This window comes from Bemisia tabaci, chromosome 1 (assembly GCF_918797505.1).
Source record: "Bemisia tabaci chromosome 1, PGI_BMITA_v3".
In the NCBI taxonomy this organism is placed as follows: domain Eukaryota; kingdom Metazoa; phylum Arthropoda; class Insecta; order Hemiptera; family Aleyrodidae; genus Bemisia; species Bemisia tabaci.
Window position 1 is genome coordinate 7,931,231 of NC_092793.1, and position 27,952 is coordinate 7,959,182.

Sequence of the window (27,952 nt, forward strand, 5' to 3'; positions counted from 1 at the left end):
TGGATGTGCCTTTCGGAAAGTTTGCAGACTTATATGGGCGTCGAAATGAGAATTAATCGAAAGAAGTAGGGTCAGTACCTCTTGAATGACACATTTGAAGCTTCAAATCATCAAAATAATGGAGAGGCTTTCATTGACCAGGAAACGCAAACATCACAGGAACGCTTTTGGAATTAAAATATTGAATGGGCGCCAAAGAAATGGCTGAAACATGAATCAAAATCGATATCCATATCTGGAATTCTGGAGAAGTATATTCTTTTTCCCCAGAAAATCCCGGGGAAGTGGGAGAAAACTTCGGGTTTTTATCAGGGAATGAGCCCCTTAAAATCAGGGAAAATCAGTGGAAAATCGGGGAGTGAGCCTGGTCAAGAATTCTAGACACCATATTTTTAGGCGCCATGGCCCGACTTTTACCTAGGCAGAAGAACACTGCTCCAGATAGGTACGATTCTAGTGAAAGTCATGCCAAATTGTTCCGCTCTCGCTGCATTTCAGACATTAACATAAGAGCACTCAATCTATATAAGGCATTGCGTCACCGGTGAAGTTTTAATCGCTTACCCGTATGAAACTCGTTAAAAATCCGTCGCTTCATTTTCAGACTCGTTAGACAGTCATTAGACGCCGCATGCCTCACCGCATGACCGCATACGACATTTGCCTGCCCATCCTAACCACGGGCGGGAAAACCCAGAGTGGCAAGGTGCGGATCTAACGGTCCGACCCAGGCTTCGCGAAGACCGATATACGGCAGCCACTATGAAAAACGCCGTATGAGCATTCAGACGTTGCCAAATTTCCTTTCATAATGTGCGAATTCCCGGGAAAACTTGGGGCTACATTTCCTCCAATTTTTCAGCGAAATTCACTCGTGATTAGATCTGAAGTACGTCAAAATTTCAAGGCGAAATATTCATAGCTTCTCTCAAAATGTATTGCTTTTTCAAGAGAGACGTGGCAACATCCACAGGTTCATACGGTGTTTTTACTTAGCGCGCCATCACCGTAAGGTGTGCAGCATGTCTTGGGTGTCTTATCCTCGGGCCCAGGTGCAATCAAAGCAGACATGCGTGGTATTAGCCGAGCCGCTTTCATTCGCCCTCCTCCAGGTACTAATTTTCGCGTCTCCTTGTTTGCTTCATCTCAAAGCGTCCTCCACCTCAACCGAGAATTTTCTATTTCAGATTATCAACTTAGTCGCGATTCCGAGGCCGCCGGACCGAATACCCCATTCGGTATCTGAAATAAGTGTAAACTGCGCGTTATATCATATCAACGCCTCTTATCTACGGCCTTTGATAAGAGATTCGACCATTTGCCAGTGTCGTCCGCGTCAATTCGTCAGTCAGTGAATCACCGCTATTAATTCGAAGGTCTTTTTACGTCGTGGTTTTTGGTGTCGGGTTTGCTTTGAGAAAATCTCGAATCGCTGTGTTAGTGCTTCACACAATTTTTCGTGTTGCCACAAAAACTCCATGTGTACGACAGTTAAACTGGTGACGAGAAGAACATGGAGGAAACCGCCAATTTAACGGATTGCTCGACATTCAGCCAGAATAGTGTCTCCACGTCGGACGGAACAAATGGTAAGTTGAATATTATTTCTTGTGGATGGATTTGACAAACGGCGGGGGAGAAGTATAATTCGTAGGGAAAAAAAACCTCATCCAGAATATGGATTAGAGCCAGTTTATCGGGGGAGGGGGGGGGGGAGATAACAAGGGAGGTCAGATGAACTGTCTCATGTCAATCCAAAAAATTCTTGAGAGAGCAAAACGTGATGCTACATATATATCGACCGGTGAAACTCAAAAACCACGTACCTAGGTTTGCAGCTTTGCAGACTTCTTGTAATATTTATTTTTTTCAATAGGAAATTACTCAACATCAAATCTTACAAATTTCAGTGATTTTTCCTCTCAATCCGAGGAAAATTCTGTGAAAACTTCAAGGAATGATTTTGATAGTTCCTCGGCAATAAAATAAAATAGTAGCGAAGATTTTGAAGCCCTGCAAACGAGATGCGTGGTTTGGGAGTTTCACCGTCAATATTGGACGTATTTTATGCTAAACGGAACTATGTTGCACACATGAAGGCTATTTCCATTTAAATCCTCCGTCACATTCATACGGCGCAATGATACAACTATTTGAACTCTCTGGAATGCGTGAGGTATCACGCCGCATTTGAAGGCGTTTTCAAAACAGCCAAGTTCCGTTATCGGAATCATCGTTTTGCATAGTTCATATTATTTTGTTTCCATTTCTAACCACTTGTTTAATTATAATCCTCCTATAAAAACCACCAATTTGCTAAAAACAATTTTAGCTGAAGCGCACTTAAGCGCATTCATGACTGCATAAATGTTAACGGAAATCGAAAAGGCCAGCGTGCATGAAGGCTACTTCAATTACAATCTGCCGTCGCATTCTTACGGCGCAATGATACAAATATTTGAACTCTCTGGAATGCGTGAGGTGTCACGCCGCATTTGAAGGCGTTTTCAAATCAGCCAAGTTCCGATACCCGGATTATCGTTTTGCATAGAAAAGAAAAAAACATAATTACTCCGCAGAAATTGGTGGAAAAATTCTTTATGGAAGCTTCAATATGCGTCCGATTAGTCGTATAAATTCTAAAATTTCTCGGGGGATGCCCCTCGGACCCCCCCCCTCCCTCCGTGCTTGGGGCCCGGACCTTAAAACTGGTACCAGAGCCCGAGATGGGATGTGGCGGGCCTACACAAACCCCATGCACACAATATAGCATAAATACGTTCCATCGTTCCTTTAAGGTGGATAGGTATCTTCAGCACATTGGAGAGTAATTTGATAGTTGGTGATCGATCGGTTGATGATTTCTGGATTCCAGGACATTTCTTCAGACTGTTCGAGTGTCACATAACACTAAAGTGCGGAACTTGAACTTTCTGCAGGGGGGTAGGGGCCTTGAGGACACCAGATTATAACCCTCCCCCCCCCCCCCCCTCGGGAAGTGGTTCTAACGAAGTCTTAATGGAAAAATTCGCAACCCCCAAATCTGAAAGCGGAAAAGCACTGTGGAATATTGTAAGAAAGTATAGCCGGTGAAACGAAAATCAGCCACATATCCGATGGTTTTCTTTTGTTTTTTTTTCAAAAAATCTGCTTTTTTACGGTGCTATCGACGGTGAAACTAACAAACCACGCATCTCATTTGCGGTGTTTGAAAATCTCCGTTCACATTTTATTTTTTTGAAGAAAATCAGATTAATATCATTCCTTGAAATTTTCACAGAGTTTTCTCTGCACGAAGAGGAAAAATCATGGAAGTTTTCAAGAACTGACGTTGAGTGGTTTTTCATTTAAAAAATAAAGTATGACAGGAAGCCTACAACGTCGCAAACCGAGATACGTGGTCTGGTACTTTCACCGTCGATATTCGATGCTTCAACCATTTTCTTGGGGAGACCGAGGCCCCCGGACCGAGGCGTTTCGAGCAGTGGCGTGGCGTGCTTTGCGACATATCGATTGTTCTGCCATTTAAACCTATGGTAAAGAATCGATTATTAAGGTGTTCGCTGCGAACACCCTGTTTATCGATCCTTTTCCATAGGTTTAAATGGCAGAACAATCGATAAATCGCAAAGCACGCCACGCCACTGCTTTCGAGGTGTCTCGATCCGCCAATGGAATATCATAGTTAATTTTCGTGTAATTTCTAACGCTGAGTTCGAAAACGACGTCAGTTTTTTCTCTATACTCCCCATTTTTCCGGAAAATCAAGACTCTCCTAAAACAGGCATATCCGTGGAAAATTAATTTTTCCGAGCTATCTGGGCATGCTAGAGACAATCAAGGTCACTTTTTGACTCAACATTCCAAGATATAGAGGGAAACATCCATCACATGCCTAAGAGAGTTTCCTCGCTGTCTCTAAGAGAAGGGCTGCGGCGAGGAGTGAGCGATCGATTATCGATATTTCCCCATTTGGGGCTGTGGTAAAGAATCGATAATTAAAGTGTTCCTTGCGGACACCCTCTCCGTCGATCCTTTTCCATAGGCTTTAATGACAAATCAATCGATAAATCGCAAAGCACGCCATGCCACTGTGCTGCCGTACTAGGGAAGAGTTCATATTATTTTGATTCCATTTCTAACTACTTGTTTAATTATAACCCTCCAATAAAAACCACCCATTTGCTGGATAAAATTCTAGCTGAAGCGCATTCATGGCTGCACAAATGTTATCGGAAATCGAAAAGGCCAGCGTGCATGAAGGCTATTTCAATTGCAATCTTCCGTCGCATTTCTAAGGCGCAATGATACAACTATTTGAACTCTCCGGAATGCATGAGGTATCACGCCGCATTTGAAGGCGTTTTCAAATCAGCCTAGTTCCGATACCCGGATTATCCTTTTGCATAGTTCATATTCTTTTGTTACATTCCGTACCACTCGTTATTTTTAATCCCCGTAGAAAAACCACCCATTTGCTAACTACAATTCTAGCTGGAGCGCACTTCAGCTCTGCATTCACCACTGCAAAAATGTCAAAGGAAATCGACACGCCCAGCGTGCATGGAGGCTATTTCCATTTAAATCTTCCGTCACATTCTTACGGCGCAATGATACAACTATTTATTTTTCAAATTACGAAGAAAATTCTATGAAAAATCGAAAGACAGATATCTACAAATTTTCCCGAAAATTCGTGATTTTGCAAAAGAAATTTTGCAACGTCTGAAGGCACATACGGCGTTCTTCCTTAGCACGGCGGTAAAGCGTTACGTATTTCATAAACAGTTCCTCGTCGTGAATCGGTGTTAATTATAATATGTTTAATTTGTTTCAGGGTTCACTCCGCGCAGCATATTGTTCCTGCTCAAGAAACACGACGAGTATCTTCTCGCCAAAGCTAAGCCGGTAAGAGAGATTTACTGCCCATATCTGGAGTCTGGACCGCGTTCAGCAGAAAGGAACCAAGCCACATCGGCTATTGCCAAAATCTGGGCACCTTAAATTTTTACAAGAGACAATTTGTGCGGATTCCTTGAGAAAATTAAAGGAATTCGCTTCGTACTACGCAGAAAATTCATTGAAAGCACAAAAATCTGCAAAACCGTTTTCATGTAAAAAAAATTAAACTGCCCAATTAAATTTGGCAATAGCTGATGTGGCTTGGTTTCTTTCTGCTTAACGCGGTCCATTTAACACCAACAACAAGAGTTTTGATGATTTTTGCCGAAGGAATTTAAACGCACGTTAACAAAAATCATCGACACCCATGTCAAAACCGTATACTTTTAAATTTATATTTTTAAAGTTTAACGTTTGCTTGACATTCGATAGATACCCCAACGAGCAAAAGGCACATAGTTTTATTTTGGATGAACAAGCCAGAAACTTACTGAGAACTCCGAAAGATAAATCTGTCTCGCTAAGGAAGAACACCGTATAAATACGCCATTAGGCGTTGCCAAATTTCTCCCAACAAATCAAGAATTTTCAGGAAAATTTGTGAATATTCCTTCCCCGATTTTTCAGGGGATTGTGTTCGTAATTTGATAGGAAAAATCTTAAAAATTCAAGGAAGAATATTCATAACTTTCTTTATATTTTCTGAAAGGAAATTTGGCAACATTCGAATGCTCATACGACGCGACGTCTTTACTTAGCACGGGTAGATGCGCCTTCATGCCGGATGGATAGGCCAGAAACCTACTCGGAGGTTAAAATAGTCGCATGCTTGTGAACTACACAGAGAAAAAGAAGTTTGCGCATGGGACCCAAAATTATCTGAAGTTCAGATCATGTGGATCTCTGAAGTTTTCTGATGTGGCGAAGCGTGCATGATCGATTATCGATATTTTCAGAAGCTATATAGTTGAAGCTAATAATTCTTTTTAAGCTATGGTAAAGAATCGATTATGAGGGTGTTCTTTGCGAACACCCTGATAATCGATCCTTTTCCACAGGTTTAAATGGCAGATCAATCGAATCGCAAAGCACGCCACGTCATTGACTTGAGGTACAGCTGCTGAAGTACAGGTCAATAGGTCATGCATTTGAAGTACTTCGGCACTTCAGATGTGCTCGTGAAAATTTCACGGGTCACCTCCCCATATTTTTGAGTCCCTCTTAAATCCATTCGGGCCCTTAGTTAGTTGTCACATTTTCGATAAAACATCTTGCTTATCCAGGGGGCTATTGCTCAGGGTTGGCAATGCTTTGAACGTTCAAATCAGTTCCAGCAGAGTTTTTTTTTTTTTTTTTTTTTTTTTTTTTTTTTTTTTTTTTTTTTTTTACATCGTCTACATTGTCTACATCGTCTACATCGTTTACATCGGTAAGGTCGTTTCGTCACCCTCCGGCTATCAAGCATCACAAGCGCCATGCGCATAGGCGTAGCTAGGGGGGTCCTGGGGGGGCCTGCCCCCCCCCCCCCAGATATCTCGTGGCCCCCCCCCCCCAGAAAAAACGGGATCCTCCATTCCTCACCCACCCCCCGCTCTCTTCACCACGAGAGGTGGTCCCATGCCCCCCCCCCCCCCCAGAAAAATTTCCTAGCTACGCCCCTGGCCATGCGACGTTTCAAAATTCCCGCCGTCATTTTATTTTTTCACAGAGAGATTGTTGGTTGAACCTGTTTGAAAATTTCACTGAATTTTATCGGCAGCACAAAGAAAATTAAATGACATTTTCGGACAGCTTTGTCGAACGATTTCTTTGTAAACAAATAAAATGGCGGTGGAAATTTTGAAACGTCGCATGTCGCTTGTGATACTTTGACTGGAAGGTGACGTTTTAATATGCCCAAGAGTGTGTGCAGTTTACTTAATTTGCTGTAATGCGAATTTAATTTTCAACGTGTTTGTTTTTATTATGGGATGACCGGAAATGTGATGGAAATTTTGACCCCCCCCCCCTCCTATGCTCCCTCGTCTACTCTTATATAAAAAAAACCCTGGGTTCTATTTCCAAAATCTGATTAAAGCTGGCTCATCTAGAGACAATTGCCTGTCGATAGCTGCAAAAAAATCATGAAAATCGGTCCAGTAGAACGCCGGAACTAAGCGTTACCAGAAATGAAAATTTAGGAGGCTTACTGAGAGCTTTTAGTATTGGTGTCCGAAATTTCAATAGGAGTTTTGCATTTCCTCGTTTTACGCACTCCATCAGCAGCACGAAAACGAACTGAACCCCTCAGAATTCAGTAGTTGTAGGAAGGAACGCCGTATGAGCCTTCAGACGTCGCTAAATTTCATTGATAAATGACGAATTTTCAGGAAAATTCGTGCATATTTCTCTTCCGATTTTTCAGAAGATTTATTTCGTAATTGGATCTAAAAAATCTGAAAATGACTGTTAATGACGAGTGTAACCAATGGAATCCTGGTAAAAATTGGCGATAGGAGCTGCATTTCAAAATACCATAGGAGTTCTTATAGTCGACTAAAGAAGGCTATTGAAAATCATATAGCTGGCTGTAGAAAGCGGAGCAAATCATATAGCCGGGCTATACGAAGCTATAAAAAAGTATACAGTCGGGCTATGGTTCCTGTCGCTGGGCTTCACACTTTATCGCCATTGGCCATAATAGGCTATAAGAAATTGTGTAGAAATTCGTGTGCTTGGATACCTTTTGGATCACTAAGTTTGATACCTTAATATTTACAAAACACACGTTATATTTTCCTTTAAAACATATTTTTTTCATCAATTAAAATAAGAATAATCCATATAGAGTGTGTAAACATTTCAAAATCATGAGTTGAAAAACGCTGACTCCGCGAGATTAAATATTAGGGCCTAACACAAAGCGGAGCGGCGACGCACTGGCGCCTACAAACCTAACCCGGATACTTCATGCATTGCGCGGCGACGCACTGGTGCCTACAAACCTAACAGGGATACTTCACGCATTGCGCAATGCGTGAAGTATCCCTGTTAGGTTTGTAGGCGCCAATGCGCGTTTCGCGCTCTCTGCCCGCCCGCCGCGCCGCAGCGTGCCACGGCGTCTGAAGCAACTATTTCACACCAGAGGTCACACACAGTATCATAAGAAATTGAAGGCGCTCCAACATATTAAGAATGACAGGCATCCTTCAAAAGTACGGAGCTTTCCTCGCAAAATAAATCAAGATACTACGGCACAAAAAGAGAGCGGTAGTCCAAAAACTAAGTCCTAGTATCCGTATTTAGTAACGTTTAGCATAAACTTTATCGTCTGGCTGTTGCTTAGTCGCCATCGGCTATAAAAGGCTAAAAGAAATTGTACAGCCGGCAACAGAAGCTTTTGGTAATCTTACAGCCGGCTTTAGGTCTATTGTATTTTGGAACACACATTCTACTGCCAATTTTTACCAGGGAACATATACTCTTAGAATGTCTTAACAACGAAACAAATCTCAAATATACCAACTCTCCAAACACATTTAATTCCCAACAACCCTTATTCAAATTCTACAAAACCCTGAGCTCAAAGTCTACAAAAAAATAGCCATCTTTCTCTCTTACAACAAAATTCAACTCTAAATATCAACTTCTCTCTCTCTCATCTCCTGGAATAATAATTGGAAATTATTGGAGCTTGGAATTCATAATGTCCTGGAATCTGGATATATATTTTTCACGGCCCGCAATCAGTCCTAGGTTAGCAATACAAGTCGTTCCAGTCGAGCGTCTGTGAACGTGAACTCATGCCCTCAACTAACCATTGTTAAAAAAAAAATCCAGCACACATCGATCTATCTTCAACTCATTCAATCTACCCTACTAATCCTCTATTCACCGCAGAATACTAACACAAACAGACCTACAATAACTCTTTTTTACCCTCTCATACCTATTATAACAAAATAACTCTTTTTTTACCCTCTTATACCTATTACAACAAAATTACTTTCCAATTTGCTAAGTCTTCTTCCAAGGCCGCGGTATATTTTAGATAAAACGCCTAAAAACCATCTATTAAAAAAAAGTTTGAAAACATGGAGAAATACTCGTGATTTTCCTCCAAAATAATTCTTTTCTGAGAGTAAGTATATGTAGCAACATTCGAACGCTGATACGACGGTTTTACTCATCAGCACGGCAAAATTGAAGGCTGCCTACCCGTGCCGATAATCATTTTGAGGGAATCCCGTTCGCGAGGAAAAGAAAATCAGTCTGCGGAAGCTGATTTTCACAAGATATTCAATTCAATTTAATTCAATTTATTCCAAATATTTAATGTACAATATTCAAACAATAATAAAAATCGACTTCCCTCATCCATGAGTTAACTCGTATGGATGAGTCACTGCTGATATTCAGCTGAGCTGCTATCGTCGAATGAAGTCTCAACTCTCAAAGCCGAATTTCCAGATTTCGACGTATAACGCACTGTAGTTCGTTTTCGTGCTACTAGGAGCGCGTAAGTTGAAAACATGCAAAAATCTTATTGAAATCGCGGGTACAGCACATGTTCAGTATCATGTTTACGGCAAAGAAAGCATTAACCGTCATTCGCTCATTCAATCTGGCAACACTTACTACAAAATACTACGCATAGTACTACGATGAGTACGAGGACGAATTCTTGGCCTCTCATTGGTTCGTTCTGTTTTGAATGGTTCATTCATGAATGGCAAAGCGCTCATCACGCATGCGCCGCACGCGACGCCATCACACGCGGGGCGGGAGTTACACAAACATAACCAACATAACAAGCAAACAAAGTAAAGTGTGGTTCTCTGTTTCTCGATTTTTTCGGCGCAGATTTCTTCATTCTTTATAAATAATGTGTGAATTCAACCGTGTTAAGTTTGTTATGTATTCCTTTAAATTTTAACAAACATCTGCTGAAGAATAGAATTTGTCGATATGTTCAAAGGTTAACTTTTTCCTTTGCCAATGTGAAAATTTCTAAGATGTTTTTCACTGATCAAATGTACAGTATTCTCCTCATAATCATGCCACAGCTGGTTGTAGTATTTGCATCCCATATATCGCTTAGGGGCATAGAGATTTCATTGTCAAATAAATTCAGTGCATTCAAATTAAGTAGGATTAAATTTTTGAGGTTGGAAGTGGAAAATTTCAACCCTGATCTCCACAGTAATGATTACGAAGGATAGCATGAGTACCCAAGTATTAGTTCACAAAAATCAGTCATTTTTTACTCTTATCATAGAGCAGAGCCTGTGTTTTCTTATCCACACTCATCGCAGCGATATAATCCTAAATTATACATCATCATGATTTGCGATGAAACAGGGGGAAAAAAGGATGATCCCTGTGAATTGAAAAATTATACTGCAACAGGTAACTCATTCACTTTTTGCTCTCAATTCATCTTTGAATCATAGTATGCTGTTGCCATCCAACGTATAATTTTCAAAGACAGCTTGTCTCTGCAGAAGAATGGTTGATGTTTTCAATTCATCTGTTTTATAGCAATGAAATCAGAAGAAATGCCTTGTTAAAGTCATTCTGATTAATAGTTACTTTGCAGAACTCCTGTAACGGTTTATTTTTTTTACTGAAACAATAATAATGTTCAGAATTTCATGTGATTTCTCTGGTAGGAATTCTGCCTTTTTACTCAGTTTTATCTTACCAAAAGTAATTTTATTTAAGGCCATTGACTCTCATACATATTTTACTGAGATCAGTTATAAAGATTCGCTCCAGAGTACGTATTTCTTAAATAAAAATTCAGCCAAAAGTCACACATTTTAGAGGAGGGGAAAGCTGATTTTATGTATCTATGTATCTAGTTTATGTTGCTAATCTAGCGCAGAAAATCTCTGTGCCCTCTGTCATCCATAGCCGGTGACACTTTTTACTCACTCATTTTTTTATATTTTGTCAGTTGTCTGCGAACATTTCGGGCTGTTGTTCATTCTGCACTTGATAGCTTGGTGTCTTCTTTTCCTCCAGTAGTCTAGGACTCTCTGTATGTTACTGCATACTTTCTCTCAAAATATCATTGATGATTTTGCTATTTGATACTGAAATAAATTAGTTCCATGTCTTGTAAATCTTACTGAATGCTTGGCAGATAGCCCATTGAACCTAATCTTTTTTGTGATTCTGCATGTTCATTTGTTTTTCCTTCTCTTTTACAGCTACAAAAACACTTCAGCTGCTCTTTAAATGTGGTTATTAAGGACAAATTTGAAATAAATGACCTAATAGATATTATTGCCGAAACTCTAGTCGTAATAGATGATTTTGAAGGTCCCCTGTTTGAACACCTTGAACAAAGAGTTCGCTCCACTCCAAAGATTATTCAGTAAGTAATCATGTCTTTTCAGTATATTTATGCTGATGATTTTTCTCAAAGCAACACCTGCAATACCACCGAAGAGGTTGCATTTGTGCCGAAAAGAACCATGTAAAAGTGAATTGAGGCACTAGGAACCATGTATATAAGAACTGCATGCTAGTTCCTTTTGATGTAATGCAATAGTACATAGCTCCTTTTCAGCACCTGGAATTCAGAATTTTCTTGAAAACTGGTAGGTAGCTGGGGTTATTTTATGGCAAATTAAAAATGAATTTGACGTGTGATTTTTAAAAAGAACCGAGTCTTTCAAAATGGCTGGTGAAATTCAGATTTCTATGGGTTGAGTTCAAGGGTGCCAAAGCTCAACGATCGCCTTCGATCCTAGCATTGCAGGCTTGCAGTGGGACTTGGGAGCATTAAATATGACACAGGCTGTGAAGAATGTGTGACAAGTATCAGATTTACTCATTTTATGACTGATTTTTTTGAAACTTGAGTTGTAATTGACAACGAGAAATGTTTAGAACTTACTTTCTTTAAGTTTGTCTGTGCACAAAAGGTCCATTTTTACATGCAGATCCTTGTACTGTAAAAAAATTGAGGCACTGGATGCGAAAAGGGCACTTCTTGATTGCAGTGTTTCAGAATCTCTGTTGCGAATTAATCCCTTGAAGAAGAATTTAATGGATGATTTTTCCAGAATTCTTTCCATAGAAAATTGTAGAATCATAAGGAATATTCAGTAAAATTTTTAGTGAAATGAATGCATTCACTTTTCTTACCATGAATGAAATATTAGATGAGACTCTGAAACACTGCAACTGAAAAGTGCCCTTTTCGCATCCAGTGCCTCAATTGTTGGGTGCAAGTGTAACCACAGATTGTTCCAGTTTTATAACCAGTAGTCTCAACAGTCTCTTTTCTGATCGCACAAAGTTTGCATCTGCCTAATAGAATGACCCTTGTAATCTTATCACCCAATAAAGTCGAGGGGTCCCTGAAACTCTCTGTTACCAACTAGACTGGATCCTGTGACCCTGCAGAGTTCTAGTTGACTCTCTTTACGCTATCTTTTCATGCTGCATGCTCTTTTTTCCGAAAAAGCCTCTCCTGAACATATTTGTATTCCATGATTCACTTATTGTCATACCCAAGTTCATTCTGTAAACGTTAAAGGCAGACTTCTCTTTTCTTGATGTACAACAACATTCATTACCTTCTCACTATCTTTGTCAACAGAGTCCGTGGACCTCCAGCCTTCATCGATGCCTGTGATAAATTAAGTTTAGAAACACGTAAAAGACCATTGTTTTGTAATGCAATGACATCAATGGTTTTCTTCTGTGATGTTAAAAATAATAAAAGAAAAAAGGTATGTTGATTTCTTTTCCCTTTACAGCCTAATTCGTTAAAATCCTTGGAATTTGAAGATATATTCCAGTGGTCTCATTATTACTTCACTCCCTAACTATTTATGGATGACTTAATGCCAATCTTATAACTTGTCAAGCCATCTCATGTGCTCGATGTTAGCTTTTAATGTAAGAAAACGCAAAACTTATTCACCTAAAATTAATAATAACATGTTATTACATTGACGGTCATACTTGACAAACCCCATTTTTTGCTTGAGAGGGGGGCGGTTATGCCATAACCATTAATCGTATTGAGCTCTGTCAGGTATCTGAGTTATTTTTCAAAAGGTATTTACTTTTACCTTGAGAGAACTGGACCCAGAAGAGCAAAGTGTTCTCGACTGTGCAATTGTGACCTAATGGCGGGCATGCCCTTAAAAATTGCAGAGGCTGAGAGGGGGGTTTTTTTTAAAGGGTTCTCAGGTCGAATCATTGCGTTGTTTCAACATGCTTCTCGTAAAAAGCTTGCGTGTTCCAAAGATTTAACAAAATTTTGATCAGCGAGATGCAGAAAATTGTGGAGGCATAGAAGAATATGCACTCTAACTAGACCGCTCCCTGCAAGAAATACAGTTTGTCATAAGGTTTCAGGGAGGAGGTTTAAAATCATTTTCATGTGAAAGTTTGATCAGAGGTAACTTGCGAACGAAAAGTTGTACTAGCCTCCTATTGTTTTTTATTACCTCTCTAATGATGAATCATGAAGAAGTGCTACTATTTGAAAATTTTGACCAAGGTGCACCCTGCCCCCTAAATTTTAAATGTGCCAAAAATGGGCTCTCAATGACCCTGAGACACCTGCAAAATTTTGTTTGGATACATGCATGCATTTTAAAGTTACAGGAAGAGTTATGGACTTTCTGCTCACCCCCTATAATTCTCATTTTTATAAATACCTTGCCTCAGGTTAGTGCTCAAAATGTGAGTACAGTAGCAATGAATTCTTGGAGAAATGCATTAGATTATTCTTATAACATGTCAACTTTGTGGCTAAGGTGAGCGCCATCTTTCCAAGTCATAAGTTTAATGTCTTATTCCATTACTTCCTGCTTCCTCTCTTTATGGTATTTTTTCTGTTTTTCTAGATCTTAATGGTGAACCTAATTAGGCATATGGGTGGTAGTGTGGTTCACCATGTAGGCAGTAGAGTAACACACATCATCACCGATCACTCATCCACGGGCGGATATGAATATGGGGGTACTTTCAACCTCCCTGTTATAACGACCGATTGGGTTTTCCAATGTTGGTCGCAAAGAAAAGATTTAGGATTTAAAGCCGGTGATATCAGTGTGGTAAGAACAACAGTTGATCTGTTCAATCTAATTAAAATGTAAGAAATGAATAGTTTTCCATGGCCGTGCACGAATAGTTTCAAAATTCATTACACAGGAGAGATACTGTTTAACTAATATTAGGGGTGCACAAAATGTTTTGCTTTCATATGTTTTTCGGTTTGCCTTATCATTTTTTTGATTTTGGAGAATTTGCTCTTTCAAATAAAAAGAGCCTGCTGATGGGTTTCCTTCTGCCTCTGCTTAGTAATCTATTTTAAGATATTGTGAAAGATCCTTTTACAGTTTTTTCTTTTGTGTGCTTTTTATGTGTCAAAAAAGTGATTTTACTGCAATGTCATCTGCCGTCTCATAAAATAAAACAATATGAAGAATTTATGTAAACTATGAAACCATTTCTGTTACCACAACAATAAACATTGCTCGTATTGAATGTGGTAATAACAGTGAATATAGTGATTGGTGATACAATTCTGAAGAAGAAAGCCAACATCAAATACAGGAATACCTTCCTTTACTCATACTCCTATGTTGCATAATTGATTTGCTAACTGTTTTCAACATCCTTTTCTTTCAGGTTGACTACACAGTTAAAGTTTTTAGCAATTGTTATGTCTGTTTTATTGGTTTTACAAATGATGATGTCCATCTTAGAAGACTATCCGAGAATGGTGGAACACTTGTTGCTTTAAATGATATAAAAACAAAAAGATGCACACATATTGTAAGTGATCTTCATAAATTATTCTTTGTGATTCAATTCCTAGATTATTTACCTCCAAGATTTAGTTTGGCTGTGGAATTACCAAAAAATATGATAGCTTGTTTTAAAGTGGCTCCAAACACTGATTTTTTCAATTTTAACCATTTCATCCCAAGAATAGATTTTAATTGGTTAAAAATAATCCCTGCAATATTTCTCTTTAATTGGAGGAATTTTGTGAGTCATGCAAATACTTGAAAGTTTTGAAAAGTCAAATTTTCCTTGCATTTTTTTTTAGAAATATAGAAGTACACAGCATTAGTATAAAGGTAATAGACTAACTATCGGCTACCCACAAGATACCCTTTAGTTAGTCCATCATTTTCTCCCATAGTCTGTAAGAACTACCCATCTCAACCAATAGGATCGCTCCATACTCCCTATGTCTCTTTTGTTTATAGCCTTGTCTATCAATTTTAACAATCAGCCTGCTGGCTAAACCCTATTTATTGTCTAAACCAAACTGATAAAGAAAAATGGAGGGCTTTTTGGAATTGACACTTAAAATGTATCTTGATTTCGTTTTGCATTTGCAATCATTCGCTTTGAAATATAAGTGCAACGAGCTGGGGCGGTTGGACTCTATTCCTTTATCTCCTTGTTTTGTTGATCAGTGTAAACAACAGCCCACTGCGTACCTACCTAGCTGCTAAAGAATGCCATGTGGGGGAATTGCTCAGACTTTCAGATAAAAGCCTTCCATGACAATTTTAAATTTATTCCATCATAAATTTTGAAGGTTTCGATATCATTAATTATCAACTTACAGGGGTAAAAATGTATTTATCGATCATTCAGTCACTAAAAATAATCTGCAAGTCTCTATTGTGTGATGAAGTCCTCTTGAGAAACAAGGGTACAGTACATGACTGGTTTTTCAAACTTCATGTGTTTTCTCAAAATACCTACGTATGTTATCTCCGCCGATTCATTACAGGTTGTAAATGATTGATAGATTTTTTAACTTTATGTACTCTTCTGTAATACATGTGTTATCTTTGTTGATTCATTACAGGTTGTGAATGATTGTGAAAAGAGTATAACTCATGATTTTCTTGATATTGATCTTGCTGATATTGATCCTCCAATATTCATAGTGACATCAGCCTGGTTTTGGAAGTCCATAATAGAGGGAACTGTAGCAAAAGAAAGCGAATATCTTTTTAACGTGAGTTCAAACGTCCTATTATTTTTGTCTTTGTTTCATTTTATTGAACTTTTTTTCAAAATCACATTTTTTAGGTTTTTTGCTTTAAAAAAGGTGATTTCATCGCTCAAAATATTGGCCTGGCTTTGGGCGGCTGTCTGCGGCCAAACAAATGGAAAAAATTTGTGTTCTTAAGAATGGAGATTATTGATGGAAACTTTATCAACTTGCAAAACTGATTAGTTTATCATGGAGCAATCTTCAAATCACAATGGTGGACAATTTTGGTATGAAACACGTTGCTGTTTAATTGGTCCCCCTCTTGCTAACTATTTGATGCTCTAGCTGCTGATGGTTGCCCAAGTGATGTTAGAACAATAATCCATGATTTCAAAGCAGAAAACCATTTGTGCACTGAAATTTTTGATGAAGGATATCCCTCCCCAGAAAAACTCAAAAAGTGACAGCATTAGCAGTGTGATGTGCATAAAAATCAACTATCTACAAGAAGAAATATCCCAGATCCTTTGCAACCGCCAGACATTGCTCATACAAAGTCTCCCTAAAACAGAACAAAACATGTTACAGCATTGCACGATGGCTCTGCAAGTATCCATAGGGTTTCTCTTCCTGGTGACTGAGATCAGAACTTTGAACTGTTGCCAAGTAAAATAAAATTTCTGTTTTTTTTAGATCAGGCTCACCTACTGTGTGACAATCAATAGAAAAAAATAACCTCAGGAACCGAAGTGGCCTCAGCAGCTAAAAAACTTTGTATTAAAAGAAAATCATGTTCAATAATCCCCCTCCCGTCTAGTCATGCTACATCAATCATCCATTGCGCAGCAATCCTACCCTTGCTAACAACTGGCACACCAAGATTTCACTGTATAAGTCTAAGCAATGTCCTCCCTCCTCACACTATGAGGATTGGTAGTGCTTAGGCAATTGATTCAATGGACGCCATAATTTGTGTCAGAACGACGTGCCATATATCGCATCGATTGGCTCTATTTTTTCAGCTACTAATCGTTTTTCTCGAATTTTGAGATTGCAATTCTGTTGTCAGGAGACTAAAGCACTCACTTACCAATTTTTACAAACAAATTCAACGCAATAAAGGTGTGGTTTTTTAGAGAGAAAACCACGCATTTATTACGTTGAATTTCTATGTTAAAATTAGTAAGTGAGTGCTTTAGTCTCCTGACAACAGAATTGCGATCTCAAAATTTGAGAAACATGCCGAGTAGCTGAAAAAATGAAACCAATTGATGCGATATATCGCATGCCGTTCTGACACAAAATATGGCGTCCATCAAATCACCTTAATATACTTATAGCTGGCTAGTAAAAACTTCGATCCTCCTATTTAATGCTATCCTATCGTTAATGTCTTTTTAATGGTTTCAGAATGGACTACGATCAAGTTATAGTAAAAAATGTGTCTCTCCATCCGTGCCTTTGCTAGAAGAAAATGGTCTCTTAAACAACAATAATCGTAAGTATCTGCTTACGTATTAATTTTCTATTTTCAACTGAAATATCATTGAACCTTAGAAAGTACTCACACTTTAGAGAGCGCAAGCTGATTAGAAATACATGACATGGCATGGATCCAGTGGCAGATTTGAACTATGTTGTTATGAGTCATTTTGTATGCAAAGAGGTTGAATTAAATAATGCGTATGTTAATTATACGCACTAATGTCTCTCCCATAGTTGATTTTGGACTTAATGCACACACTTATCATGTTTTGCATGAAATTTTGATAAGGAGTACTGTGGTGCTTTAATTTTTGTTTTTTTTTTTTTTGAGGAGTTTATTGCTCTTGAAAGTAGAATCTCAAAGAAAATTAAAGTTCTGAACATATTTTGCCCCAGGCTGTCCAGAAACTAACAGTTTGATGGTGAAACTGCAAAAATGCATATCTCGGTTTGTGGCGTTGCATACTTCAGTCATTCTTAATCTTCCACATGGAAAACTACTGAACATGATTTTTTGAAAATTTCAGCGATTTTTTTTCTTCTCTTTACAAATATTCTGTGGAATTTTTAGGCCATGATGTTGGTTCGGTCTCCTTTTAAATAATAAAATAGTATCGGAGATATTGAAACACCCCAACCAAGTTACACATTTTTGCAATTTCACTGTCAATTTACTGAAAATTTTTCATGGACACCTTTATACATTGCATCAAATGAATTTTTGATTCCTAGAACTCGTCAATTATTGCCTACATATCGGCAGTGAAACTCCCAAACCATGTATCTCGATTGCAATGTTTCAAAATCTATGCTTCTTTTTTAGTTTTTGAAAAGAAACCAAACCAACGTCATGGCTTGATATTTTCACTGAATATCCTTCATGCAAAGAAGAAAACTCAATGAAGTTTCTAAGAAATGATGTTTAACAGTTTTCCATGTAGAAAATAAAATACGACAGGAAGTCTGCAACATGACACCGCAAAATACATATCTCTGCAGTTTGACCCTCGATTTGTGCACATACTGTTTGAGTATGTAGGTTTTTAAAATTGATTACCATTCTCACATACATCCAACTTTTTATGGCTCCTCACCACTTTTTCTTCTTAGTCGTATTTTAAAATTCTGGCTCACCCACTTAATGCTCAATAAGTGCTGGAAAACTATAAACATATTGTAATTAAAGTTTTTTTTTTTTTTTTTTTTTTTTGCCTTGCTTCCAGTTATCATGTCCTTGAATCATGTATTTGTATGATTTTATAGAGTATGAAGAAATGAATCAAAGTTATTTTTCTATTCTGATTTTAGGCTGTAGTCAAAATCTATTCACAAATTCGTCACCAAACAAAAAGACCTGCAAGTTATTGGAGCTGGTTCAAACTGAAGAAAATTATGTTAATGCTTTGAGTACAATAATGAGGGTAAGTTGAAGAAGTTAACCAATCAACACGTTCACTGCCAAACTGACCATTTTGACTGTTTTCCTGCTTGGCGTGCTTGGCCAAAACAATCACAGTGGTCAATGTTTTGAACAGAGAGTTTTCATTGCACCGTCAAATTTTAGAGTGCTAGCATAGCAGCAATCGCTGGAAACTGTGGTTCAAAGCGTTCAAATTTTTCTGTTATTTGCATGTTTTCCTGATCTGACAAAAACAATTTTACATAAATATGCTAGGTGTGCAACTCAGTAGGTTCCACTAAACAGTTTCATTTTAGCGTATTTAGGATGTGAAATTGAACGTGTAAAAATGTATTGCATAATTGTAATTCAAACAAACAAACTAAAATATCAAAAGACTTAGATTTGTGAAAGAGTAAAGTACTATTTGAATTGTGCCCTCTGAAGTTTCAGCTGTCCAATAGCAGCTTACTTTTTTGTTTTTTCAAGGTCCAGATATGAAGCGTTTCTCGGCTCTCCATCTAAAGCATCATATTGTTAGTATTCATGCTTCAAGGTTTTAAACAGTCTTCACCTTTTTTTGACCAGACTGTATTGTTTTGCAGATACACGAATGCACTGTTGACCCATCACAAGTGGGAGGAGCTCTTCTAAGTGAAGGAGAAGCACGAATCATATTTGGTAACGTTAAGGCAATTTATGAGGTACATGTAACTATTCTGGCTGAGTTAGTCAAATGTGCAGAGAATTGGAGTGATGCAGATACATTAATTGGACCTATTTTTTCCGAGAGAGTAAGTTTTCATCTTGAAGGAAGTTTTCATTTTTCTTGTGTTACTTCTGTAATGCTACAAATGATTCTTGCTTTTGCTTGCTTGCGTTCTATGCTTGGAACACCCACTTTCTGCTTGCTCTACCTCATAAATACCTCTTACTAGCTCATTAATTCATTGTTAGTTCTTCTTTATCCAAGACATTTTTAAATGCTCTTCCCTTTTTCTATTGACCATTTTTTTTATCCAAAACTCAACAATCCTCTATTCTTGAACTCAAACATCAGCAAAACCAAGAGGCGTCTTTGCCTCTCTTTTAAACAAGGTAATGGTCAGGTGGAATACTGCTGTGAGAAGGAAGATTGCAGTATGAGCCATGAGCCTTCAGACGCTGTCAAACCTCGTTTGACAAATCACGAATATTCTGAACAATTGAGAAATCCTTATTTTTATGCAAACCTTTAAGGATTTTGCATAAAAAACTACCACTAATAATTACAAAAAGAGGCTATCTCCATTATAATTTCTTCCTTCTCCTTATTCATTTAAATGTTCGGTTTTAGTTTGGATCTACACATTATCATCACCGCCAATTCGGAAAACCCTCAATGGCCCAACACTATCCCCATACTCTCCTAACGTTTTGCTCTTCTGATAAATTTAAAAATTGGAGATGGCCTCTTTTCAAAATTATTAATTTAACTAATGTAGTAGTGGCGGTCTTTTAAATGTTAAAAATGATGTCTCATTGGAAAGTTAATGATACATATTTGTACTTAATACTAACAAATGATAATTTTTGTGTAAAATATAATAATAATAATAATAATATATCTTTATTTGTTTTTTTTTGGCTTGCACATGGCTTCTACAAATGCGTCACTGGACAACATTTTTGCCAGATATCTCTCATTTAGTCTGCTACTTTGCCAAATTTTTTATTCTTGGGTTTAAAGTTTTTTCTCTTTTTTTTTGGTTTCAGGCGCAAGAACTCTTGGATTCCTATTCCCCTTTTCTTAGGTACTACGATGTCTCAAATAAAATACTGACAGATTGTGAAAAGGAGAATCCAAGATTCCATGCTTACTTGCAGCTGTGTAAAAACGAATGCGGAAGGCAGAATCTGAAAGATCTGTTAATAAGGCCTGTTCAACGGTTAGGGAGTACAACTTTACTTCTCAAAGGTATCAACAGCTCTTAATTTTTTCCTTTTCTCTTACTGTACAGAATCCAGTTGCATAGCTATTGAACAGTTATAAATAAAGTTCAAGTTTTTATGTAACTTTTTTTCTCTATTTTATGTAAGTTTTCATGAGGAAGATATGTATGTTTTTTTCATGATTCCATTTCGTTTCAATCTTCATGATAAATTTCATAAAGGAGGGGTATCGATAAGGGCCTTTCTTGGCCCCACCTAGAATCCGGAAATTCATGCGGGTTTTCCAAGTTGACTCAATGTAGTTTATGGAAATAATCATGATTTGGTCCATAGACCACTGGATACGTTTTAAACGGTTGCCTGAACATACGTCTGCATGCGTATTTTAGCGAAAATGCGTGTTTTTCTATCACTCCGAGGCTTTTTTGACACTAAGCGCATCGTCTAACTAAAACGAGCTTTTAATATGTTATTAAGGAGGCTTTAGGACACATTATAACCCTGGTTTGGTTTTAGTTAGATGATGCGCTCATAGTTAAAAAAAAAACTTTTTCAAAAGTCGACTTTTAGAGGACATCCACAAAAATCCTAAAGAATTAGTTCGTTAGGGTTTTTTTTTTGGAGTGAAGAAAATCTCCCTGTAAGAGTTTAACAAGGCTTGATAGCTGCCCTTTATAACATACGTAGCGTGCATACAATTGGAGAAACAAGTTTCCTTAAGATTTTTGCGGATGTCCCTTAAAAGTCGACTTTTGAAAAAGTTTTTTTTAACTATGAGCGCATCATTTAACTAAAACCAAACCAGGGTTATAATGTGCTCTAAAGCTTCCATAATAACATATCAAAAGCTTGTTTTAGTTAGACGATATGCTCCGTGTCAAAAAAGCCTTGGAGTGATAGAAAAACATGCATTTTCGATAAAATACGCCTGCAGGCGTATGTTCAGGCAACCGTTTAACACGTATCCAGTGGCCTATGGACCAAATCATGATTATTTCTGTAAACCACAGTGAGTCAATTTGGAAAACCCGCATAAGTTGTAGGTCTAAGGAACATGAAAGAAACCATTGGTCGGAGTCCTGATGGTGGTATAGTAACGCTTATTCAAATTGGTCAACTGCCTGTCTCAGGAGGCATATGCAGCCATGGCAGAACGACTCTCTGTATGTCCCATAATGCCAAAGTGGCAGAGATATCATTTAAGTAAACATTTTAAGATATCATTTAAGTGAGCAAGTTATCTTGTTAATTTTAGAACTTCAATTTTTTCAGATTTTAGTCTATTTTTTTTTCTTTTAATGTTTTTCTATCATTCTAGACTTTTTTTTATTTTTTGCTCATTTTGCTGCACACAGTTAATTCAGATTTTTTCCCCCAGATTTATTGTCAACAACTCCTCCTAGTCATCCAGACTATTTAAAACTTGGTGAAGCTTTGTGGAATATTGAGAAAGTTATGAACTCATTGAATGATGCTCGGAAAGATATAGCAGATCGTTCAGTAATCTTTGATGTTTTCAATCTAATCGAAAACTGCCCGGTAAGTTCAAATAAAATGTTGACTGGTTTTATTATGACAGCTATTGATAACTCGAGTTTTAAATTTAATTTGTTAAATTTAAGCAACTGAAGGAGTCCTATTATTTTGCAACAAGTACACAGCGTATTGATTGTGCAGTCAGCCAGCTTCAGTGGTGTAGCGTTCAAGGCAGTTTGCTGCTAGCACTCAGGTTCTGGTTTAATCCTGGTTGGTGACAGGTTTTTAAGGACACTTAAAAATCTGTCATTGCGGCTGTGAGTTACGATGCCACTACATTATCCTGGCTTGTCCCTCATAAAAGCAGGGACATGGTGATCCAGCTCACATGACTGATAACTGCCATCAGTTGGCAATGTTGGGCTTTGCTCTGATTCACTAATGGATCACTCATAGAGCTGCCAGCGTCATCCATCAGTGAGAAGCAACAAAGCCCAACTCAGTGGGGCAATACAGTTAATTGATGTTGAACAAAAATCCAAAGAAATGGAGACAGTGTGCCCATGTAAAATATATTTGTCCCATTGCATATGGTCTTGCATGGGCTGGATCAATCAATAAATGTGTCTTGCTTTTTTAGCAAGCGCCAAAAAAAATAATCATGGAAAGTTGGTCCAATATTCATAGCCGGCTTGTCCATAAAAAAAGTGCATTATCAAAAAATCTGCAACATTTCAAACCATGATATATTTTTCTTTAGTTTAATCTAAAAAGGAATGTATCTGAATCATCTAAAAGAGCATAGTAGAGCTTTTTAATCTAAAGAAGTTTGGCAACAAAATCAGCTGGACCATCTAAATTAAGCTAAAAGTAAAATTGCACTCTCTTTAAAATAGAATGGCAAAATTTGTCAAAGAAATTTGCACCTTTAACGTTGATATTAACTTGTTTTCAGCAATTTTTTTTACTTTGATTTGTGGATAAATTGATATTTTATATTTCTTTCAGTCTACGTTGATTTCATCTTCAAGGACGTTTGTTTTCCAGTTTGAAGCGCAAGAAATTTCCAAAGCACCTGAAACACTTAGCCGAAGGGGAGACTACCTAGTATTTTATATTTTCTCCGATTGTCTTGAGGTAACATTCACAATAGAGAAAAACAGAATCCTTATTAATCAATAAAAAACCTGCAATATCTTTCTGTGTTATTTTGACTGCTAGGGCTAATGAGAAAAAATTTTCTTACCTTTCTTTTGGAGAGCCTCTTTTCTCAGAGCAACATCTACAATTATTTTGTATTAACAATTTGTTTGTATCTAACAATGTTATACAACAATTACTTCCTTTCCCCCTGGACGTTCTCCAACCTTGATGGATTAATTACTCTAATTTGAGCCGTTGCGTTTCAGCACAAATTTTCAACCCCAGAAAAATTTGGAGGGAAGCCATGAAAGGCAAAATCCTAGCTCATTCATATCTTCCAAATGAAAAAAGATATTGAGGCTCAGGTTTTATGAAACACTGTCCAAAATTGCAGTCCTTCAAGTTCTTAAGGTGAAATTCCCAATGTTTAATTTTCATGTTGGATTGTGTACATTTCGTTTTTCATTTATACTTTATCGGTATATCAGTGGCGTGGCATGCTTTGCGATGTATTGATTGATCTGCCGTTTGAACCTGTGGAAACGGTTCAATACACAGGGTGTTCGCAGCGAGCACCTCAATAGTTGATACTTTACCATAGTTTCAAATGAGGAACTATCGAACATCGATCATTCACTCCTCGCCACTGTGATGTGTACTACATAATCAATTTAGAGCAAAGGAAATTTACTCTTGCTGTTCCTCACTGAAAAAAGGGGTATTGATCTAGATTTTATTTTTCCCCTAAAAACTGAATAGTAAGTAATTCCTCCTTAAGTACCAATTAAATTTTGATTTCAAGATATTTTGCATCTAGTTAACGGGTTTTAAGGCATTATGAAAGTAATAGTGAGTGGTAATTAGATTCAAAGTTTGTGACTTTTTGAGTATGGTGTTTTGATCATGGGCTTAGCAATGCCTTTGATTCATTTGCTAAGAGAAATTTTAGGAGCTACTATTTGGCTGAAAGATTATTATACTTTAAAGTTCAGGAGGCCAGACATTTATTTACTTGAAATAAATCCATGGCCAAAGTGCAAAATATATATCTCCGTTGGCCATGTTGCAGACTTCCTTTTGTACTTTACTTTTACTTTGGAAAAGTAGTCAATGTAGTTTCTTAAAAACTCCTTCGATTTTTCTTCTATGTTTCCAGAGTATTATGTAAAAATTTCAAACTATTTGGTCGATTTGTTTCCCTTTGAAAAAATAAAATAGGAGTAGGTCTTTGAAAAAATAAAATAGGAGCGGAAGTTTCGAAACATGGCAATGTAGATGCGTGGTTTCGCACTCCGGCTATCAAAATGTTGGTTAGTCAATGTCAGCCTTACCTCAGTTATTGTCATTTTATTTGTAACTCTTGCATTTTTTATCTTTAGATTTGCCGGAAGAAAAAGGAAGTCGTTGCCACAACCAAAGAGGGGACCTTTATCAGTGATAAAATTATGAAACTCATGCATGGCAAACCCTATAAACACGTCATTTTAATGAAGTTCTCCACTCTTCGTTCAATCAACAATATTGTCTGCACTGAAGATGGTTTGTTCACATCATATTATTGTTTACTAGGGGCCTGTGGCCGCTTTGCAGCCGTCAACCACCGATAGCAAAATCCATTTAATATTCGTAAAACATATATACCTAAATAATTTATGAGTTTCTCCCTTAAAATTCATCAACTGCGGTTGGCCTATCAATTTTTTGGTAGTTCAACTGTGGAGGGTTTGTAGTTTTATTTTGGGCGTTTTGAATATAATTATTATTGCTACTGTGAGAGCAAAGTGGCTGAAATTTTTTCGAAATTTTTTTTACATGATTGATCCCTCAGAAAACTAAGCTGGATGCGTAATGCAATATTCTTTGATCGTTCTGTTTAAACTTGTCTTTATTATTTATTTTTTTCTATATCGACTGAAAGAAACACCTAAAACCTGAAAAAATTTAAAACAAACGGAGAACCTTATTCAATACCTACTAATTCCTCTTCCTATTCGAGAACGACTCATTTTAACAACTCAAGTAAATTTCAAAAATTGAATTCCAACTATCTTTTTCTCCAATGATCTAAAACAGCCGACAATGAGCTCTACGGCATCATTGGTTCTATGGTAACAACTCTGACCAAGCAGCAACGGAAGAGATCCCAGCAGAAGGCCCCCTCCCCAACCCGCCTACCACAAAATCCCGTTTTTGGTCAAGGAAAAATCGGGAACGCGATGCAGGGGGATGGATAATTTTTCGGAACCTATATTCTTCGAGACGCGCCGGCAGCCACCACGACCCTCCCAAAAGGGCCAGCTGTCCGCCCGCAATTTCAATCTGAATTCAACTTTATATATTAAGATATTGTCGTTAACTTAAATCATTAATCACATTGTGATGGATATTTGGTTTTCTCTCTTCATCTTTGAGCCTCTATAAAATGCGGTTTTGCTGACTTGGAATTAGTTCCTCTCTAAAACTTTAAGAAATTAAAAATCCTACGTTCTTGCAAAAGATACATTACATTCATTCTCATGTTCTTGGAGTATGTTACTTTCAAAATATCACATATAGATATGTGCTATAAATGACAATATGAGGTTACCCATAACCAGGCCAAATATTTGCTAGTAAAAGTCAGTTTGACACAACAATCACAAAAAAATAATTACAAAATTCAACAAAACATTAAAAAGGAAGTAGAAAAGTCGGAATTTTTTGAAAAATTACGTACAATACTGTGCACTGGTTATGGTTGGAAAATTGTTTAAGGAATGTGGTATTACCTTCACTTTTTACAACAAGCTCAATGTAGCAAATAAGAAAATAAGCAAATAAAAGAAAATAATGATATTGACAACTGCGAAAACTTGCACATCTACAAAACTGACTGTATCATGATCAAAAGAAAGTAATTAAATTTTTTCTCTATTTTTTCAGATGGTAAAGAAGATCTCTTTGGATTCACATGCCGAGAAGATGGTGAACTCAGAGAGAGACACTATTTTTTCCGTCTCATAAAGCATAAACATGCAACAAATTACAATAAAATAGTAGCTCTCACTAAGTTGAAGAAGACCATGGAGCAAATTGAGGGTACTCTCACCTTTAGGCCCAAAATTGTAACAATAAGTGCTCAAGAAGTGGGATTAAATACGTCCCATTCTCCCAGGAGATTGACATCTCTTTCAACCTTTGCATGCCGTTCTAAAGTTTTCATGAAAAGCATCATTAGAAATACTGACAATTTATCTCCATCAATTACACAAAATCATCGTAAATTATCTTCCATCCCCAAATCATTGAGTTTAGATAATTTACTCACTGAATTACAAGATGATCAAGAAGTTACAGGCCCGTTACGGACTGCCTCTTTTCCTATAGGAGGACGGTGATAAAATGAATTGAATCTAATCTTTACCGTTCCTAAATGCCCATTCAAAATATTTGTCAATAAACTCTTTGTATGTATCAGTCATAAAACTGAAAAACTTGCCAGTTTTAATAGATGATCTTTTTGCAATTTTTTAATTTTATTTGTTCTTTTTTTAGTTTTGCCTCCTTGAAGTAAATAATTATCTTGTGTCAACTCACCAGTATTATTAGGCTTTTAGTCTGTACATCTGTTAGACATTCTTGTTTTTCATCTTCAATGCCGTGAAAAACTGAAAACCATTGTGCATAATATAAACGCTATAGGTAACTGATGGTATGTTCATGGTACGTCACGGACGGTATGTTATATTAAACCGCCGACCTAATCAAATTGTGTCAAATTGTCAATCTTTTATCTTATTAACCGTACAAAGCTGACTGTGATCCTATTAAAGCAATTGATAAAAAAATTTCAGAGGCAATTTCCTACATATTGACAGTGAAAGTTCCAAACCACATATCTTGTTTGCAGTATTCTAAAATCCCAGCTTAAATTTCATTTTTTTTAAAGAAGAACAAATCAACCTCTTTGCTTAAGTTTTCACCAAAAGAATTTACTTTGCACCGAAGAAAAATTTCACAGAAGTTTTTAAAAATTAACATCGAGTAATTTTCCCATTAAAGGAAAGTCTCACAAGAAGTCTGCAAAGGTGCAGACGGAGATATGTGGTTTAGGAGTTTCAAAGTCGATTTGCACTTATCTTATCACATCCGTGGTGAAAAGCCTTTTTTTGTGTTCCACTCAATCACTCAGACGGCCGTATGTTCAGCTGCATTGGCATGTTCATCTCGGTTGTTTGCGTCACTGGGCAAAGTGTTTGATAAGAACATACTTTTTTACCCTTACTTTTACTAATTGTTAGTACTGTTCTTAACAAACGTTTGTCTTTGCATTGCAAGTTTGGGCCCATTGTATTGCTCCTATTTTTACAAATATTTAGCCATCTAAGATGTCTAATTCTAATACTCTGTGAGCTCCTCTTTTCAATTCGGGTTGTAGTCAATTTTGTGCTCTCCTTAACAAAAACGTCCAACCATGGCTGACTAAATTAAAAATTCAAAGTCAAAAATTCCAACTGGTCAACTGAAGTTCTTCAAATTTAAGATGATGACCAATTTTGAAGAATGGAAGGTTTTTTTTCCAACATAGGTACCTACTCATTGATGTAAAAGTCAAGTGAGGGGCTTGGAGGACAAGAAGCATAAGTGCAGTTTTTGTCATT

At 37.3% G+C, this 27,952-nt stretch overlaps 1 protein-coding gene across 2 annotated transcripts; it reads left to right on the top strand.

The window, feature by feature from the left end:
- Positions 1–1,135: 1,135 nt before the first annotated feature.
- LOC109040039 (protein ECT2) lies at positions 1,136–26,825 on the top strand. 2 transcript variants are annotated; one of them, XM_019055812.2, is made up of 15 exons: positions 1,142–1,589; positions 4,838–4,908; positions 11,097–11,263; positions 12,497–12,629; positions 13,758–13,967; positions 14,545–14,691; positions 15,746–15,898; positions 17,288–17,375; positions 18,671–18,783; positions 19,367–19,555; positions 20,517–20,718; positions 22,072–22,232; positions 23,178–23,306; positions 24,692–24,851; positions 26,235–26,825. In XM_019055812.2, the coding sequence occupies exons 1-15, from the start codon at positions 1,514–1,516 to the stop codon at positions 26,687–26,689; spliced, it is 2,454 nt and encodes an 817-aa protein (XP_018911357.2). In that variant the 5' UTR covers positions 1,142–1,513; the 3' UTR covers positions 26,690–26,825. The 2 variants fall into 2 exon arrangements, with proteins under 2 accessions (XP_018911365.2, XP_018911357.2); XM_019055820.2 differs by lacking the exon at positions 19,367–19,555 and having other exon boundaries at positions 1,136–1,589.
- Positions 26,826–27,952: the final 1,127 nt, after the last annotated feature.

Excerpts from the sequence above, each read along its gene's own strand:
- LOC109040039 (XM_019055812.2), top strand. The coding sequence starts at position 1,514 with ATGGAGGAAACCGCCAATTTAACGGATTGCTCGACATTCAGCCAGAAT. Across the intron at positions 4,909-11,096 it reads TTCTCGCCAAAGCTAAGCCG|CTACAAAAACACTTCAGCTG; the intron begins GTAAGAGAGATT and ends TCTCTTTTACAG. Across the intron at positions 22,233-23,177 it reads ATCTAATCGAAAACTGCCCG|TCTACGTTGATTTCATCTTC; the intron begins GTAAGTTCAAAT and ends TATTTCTTTCAG.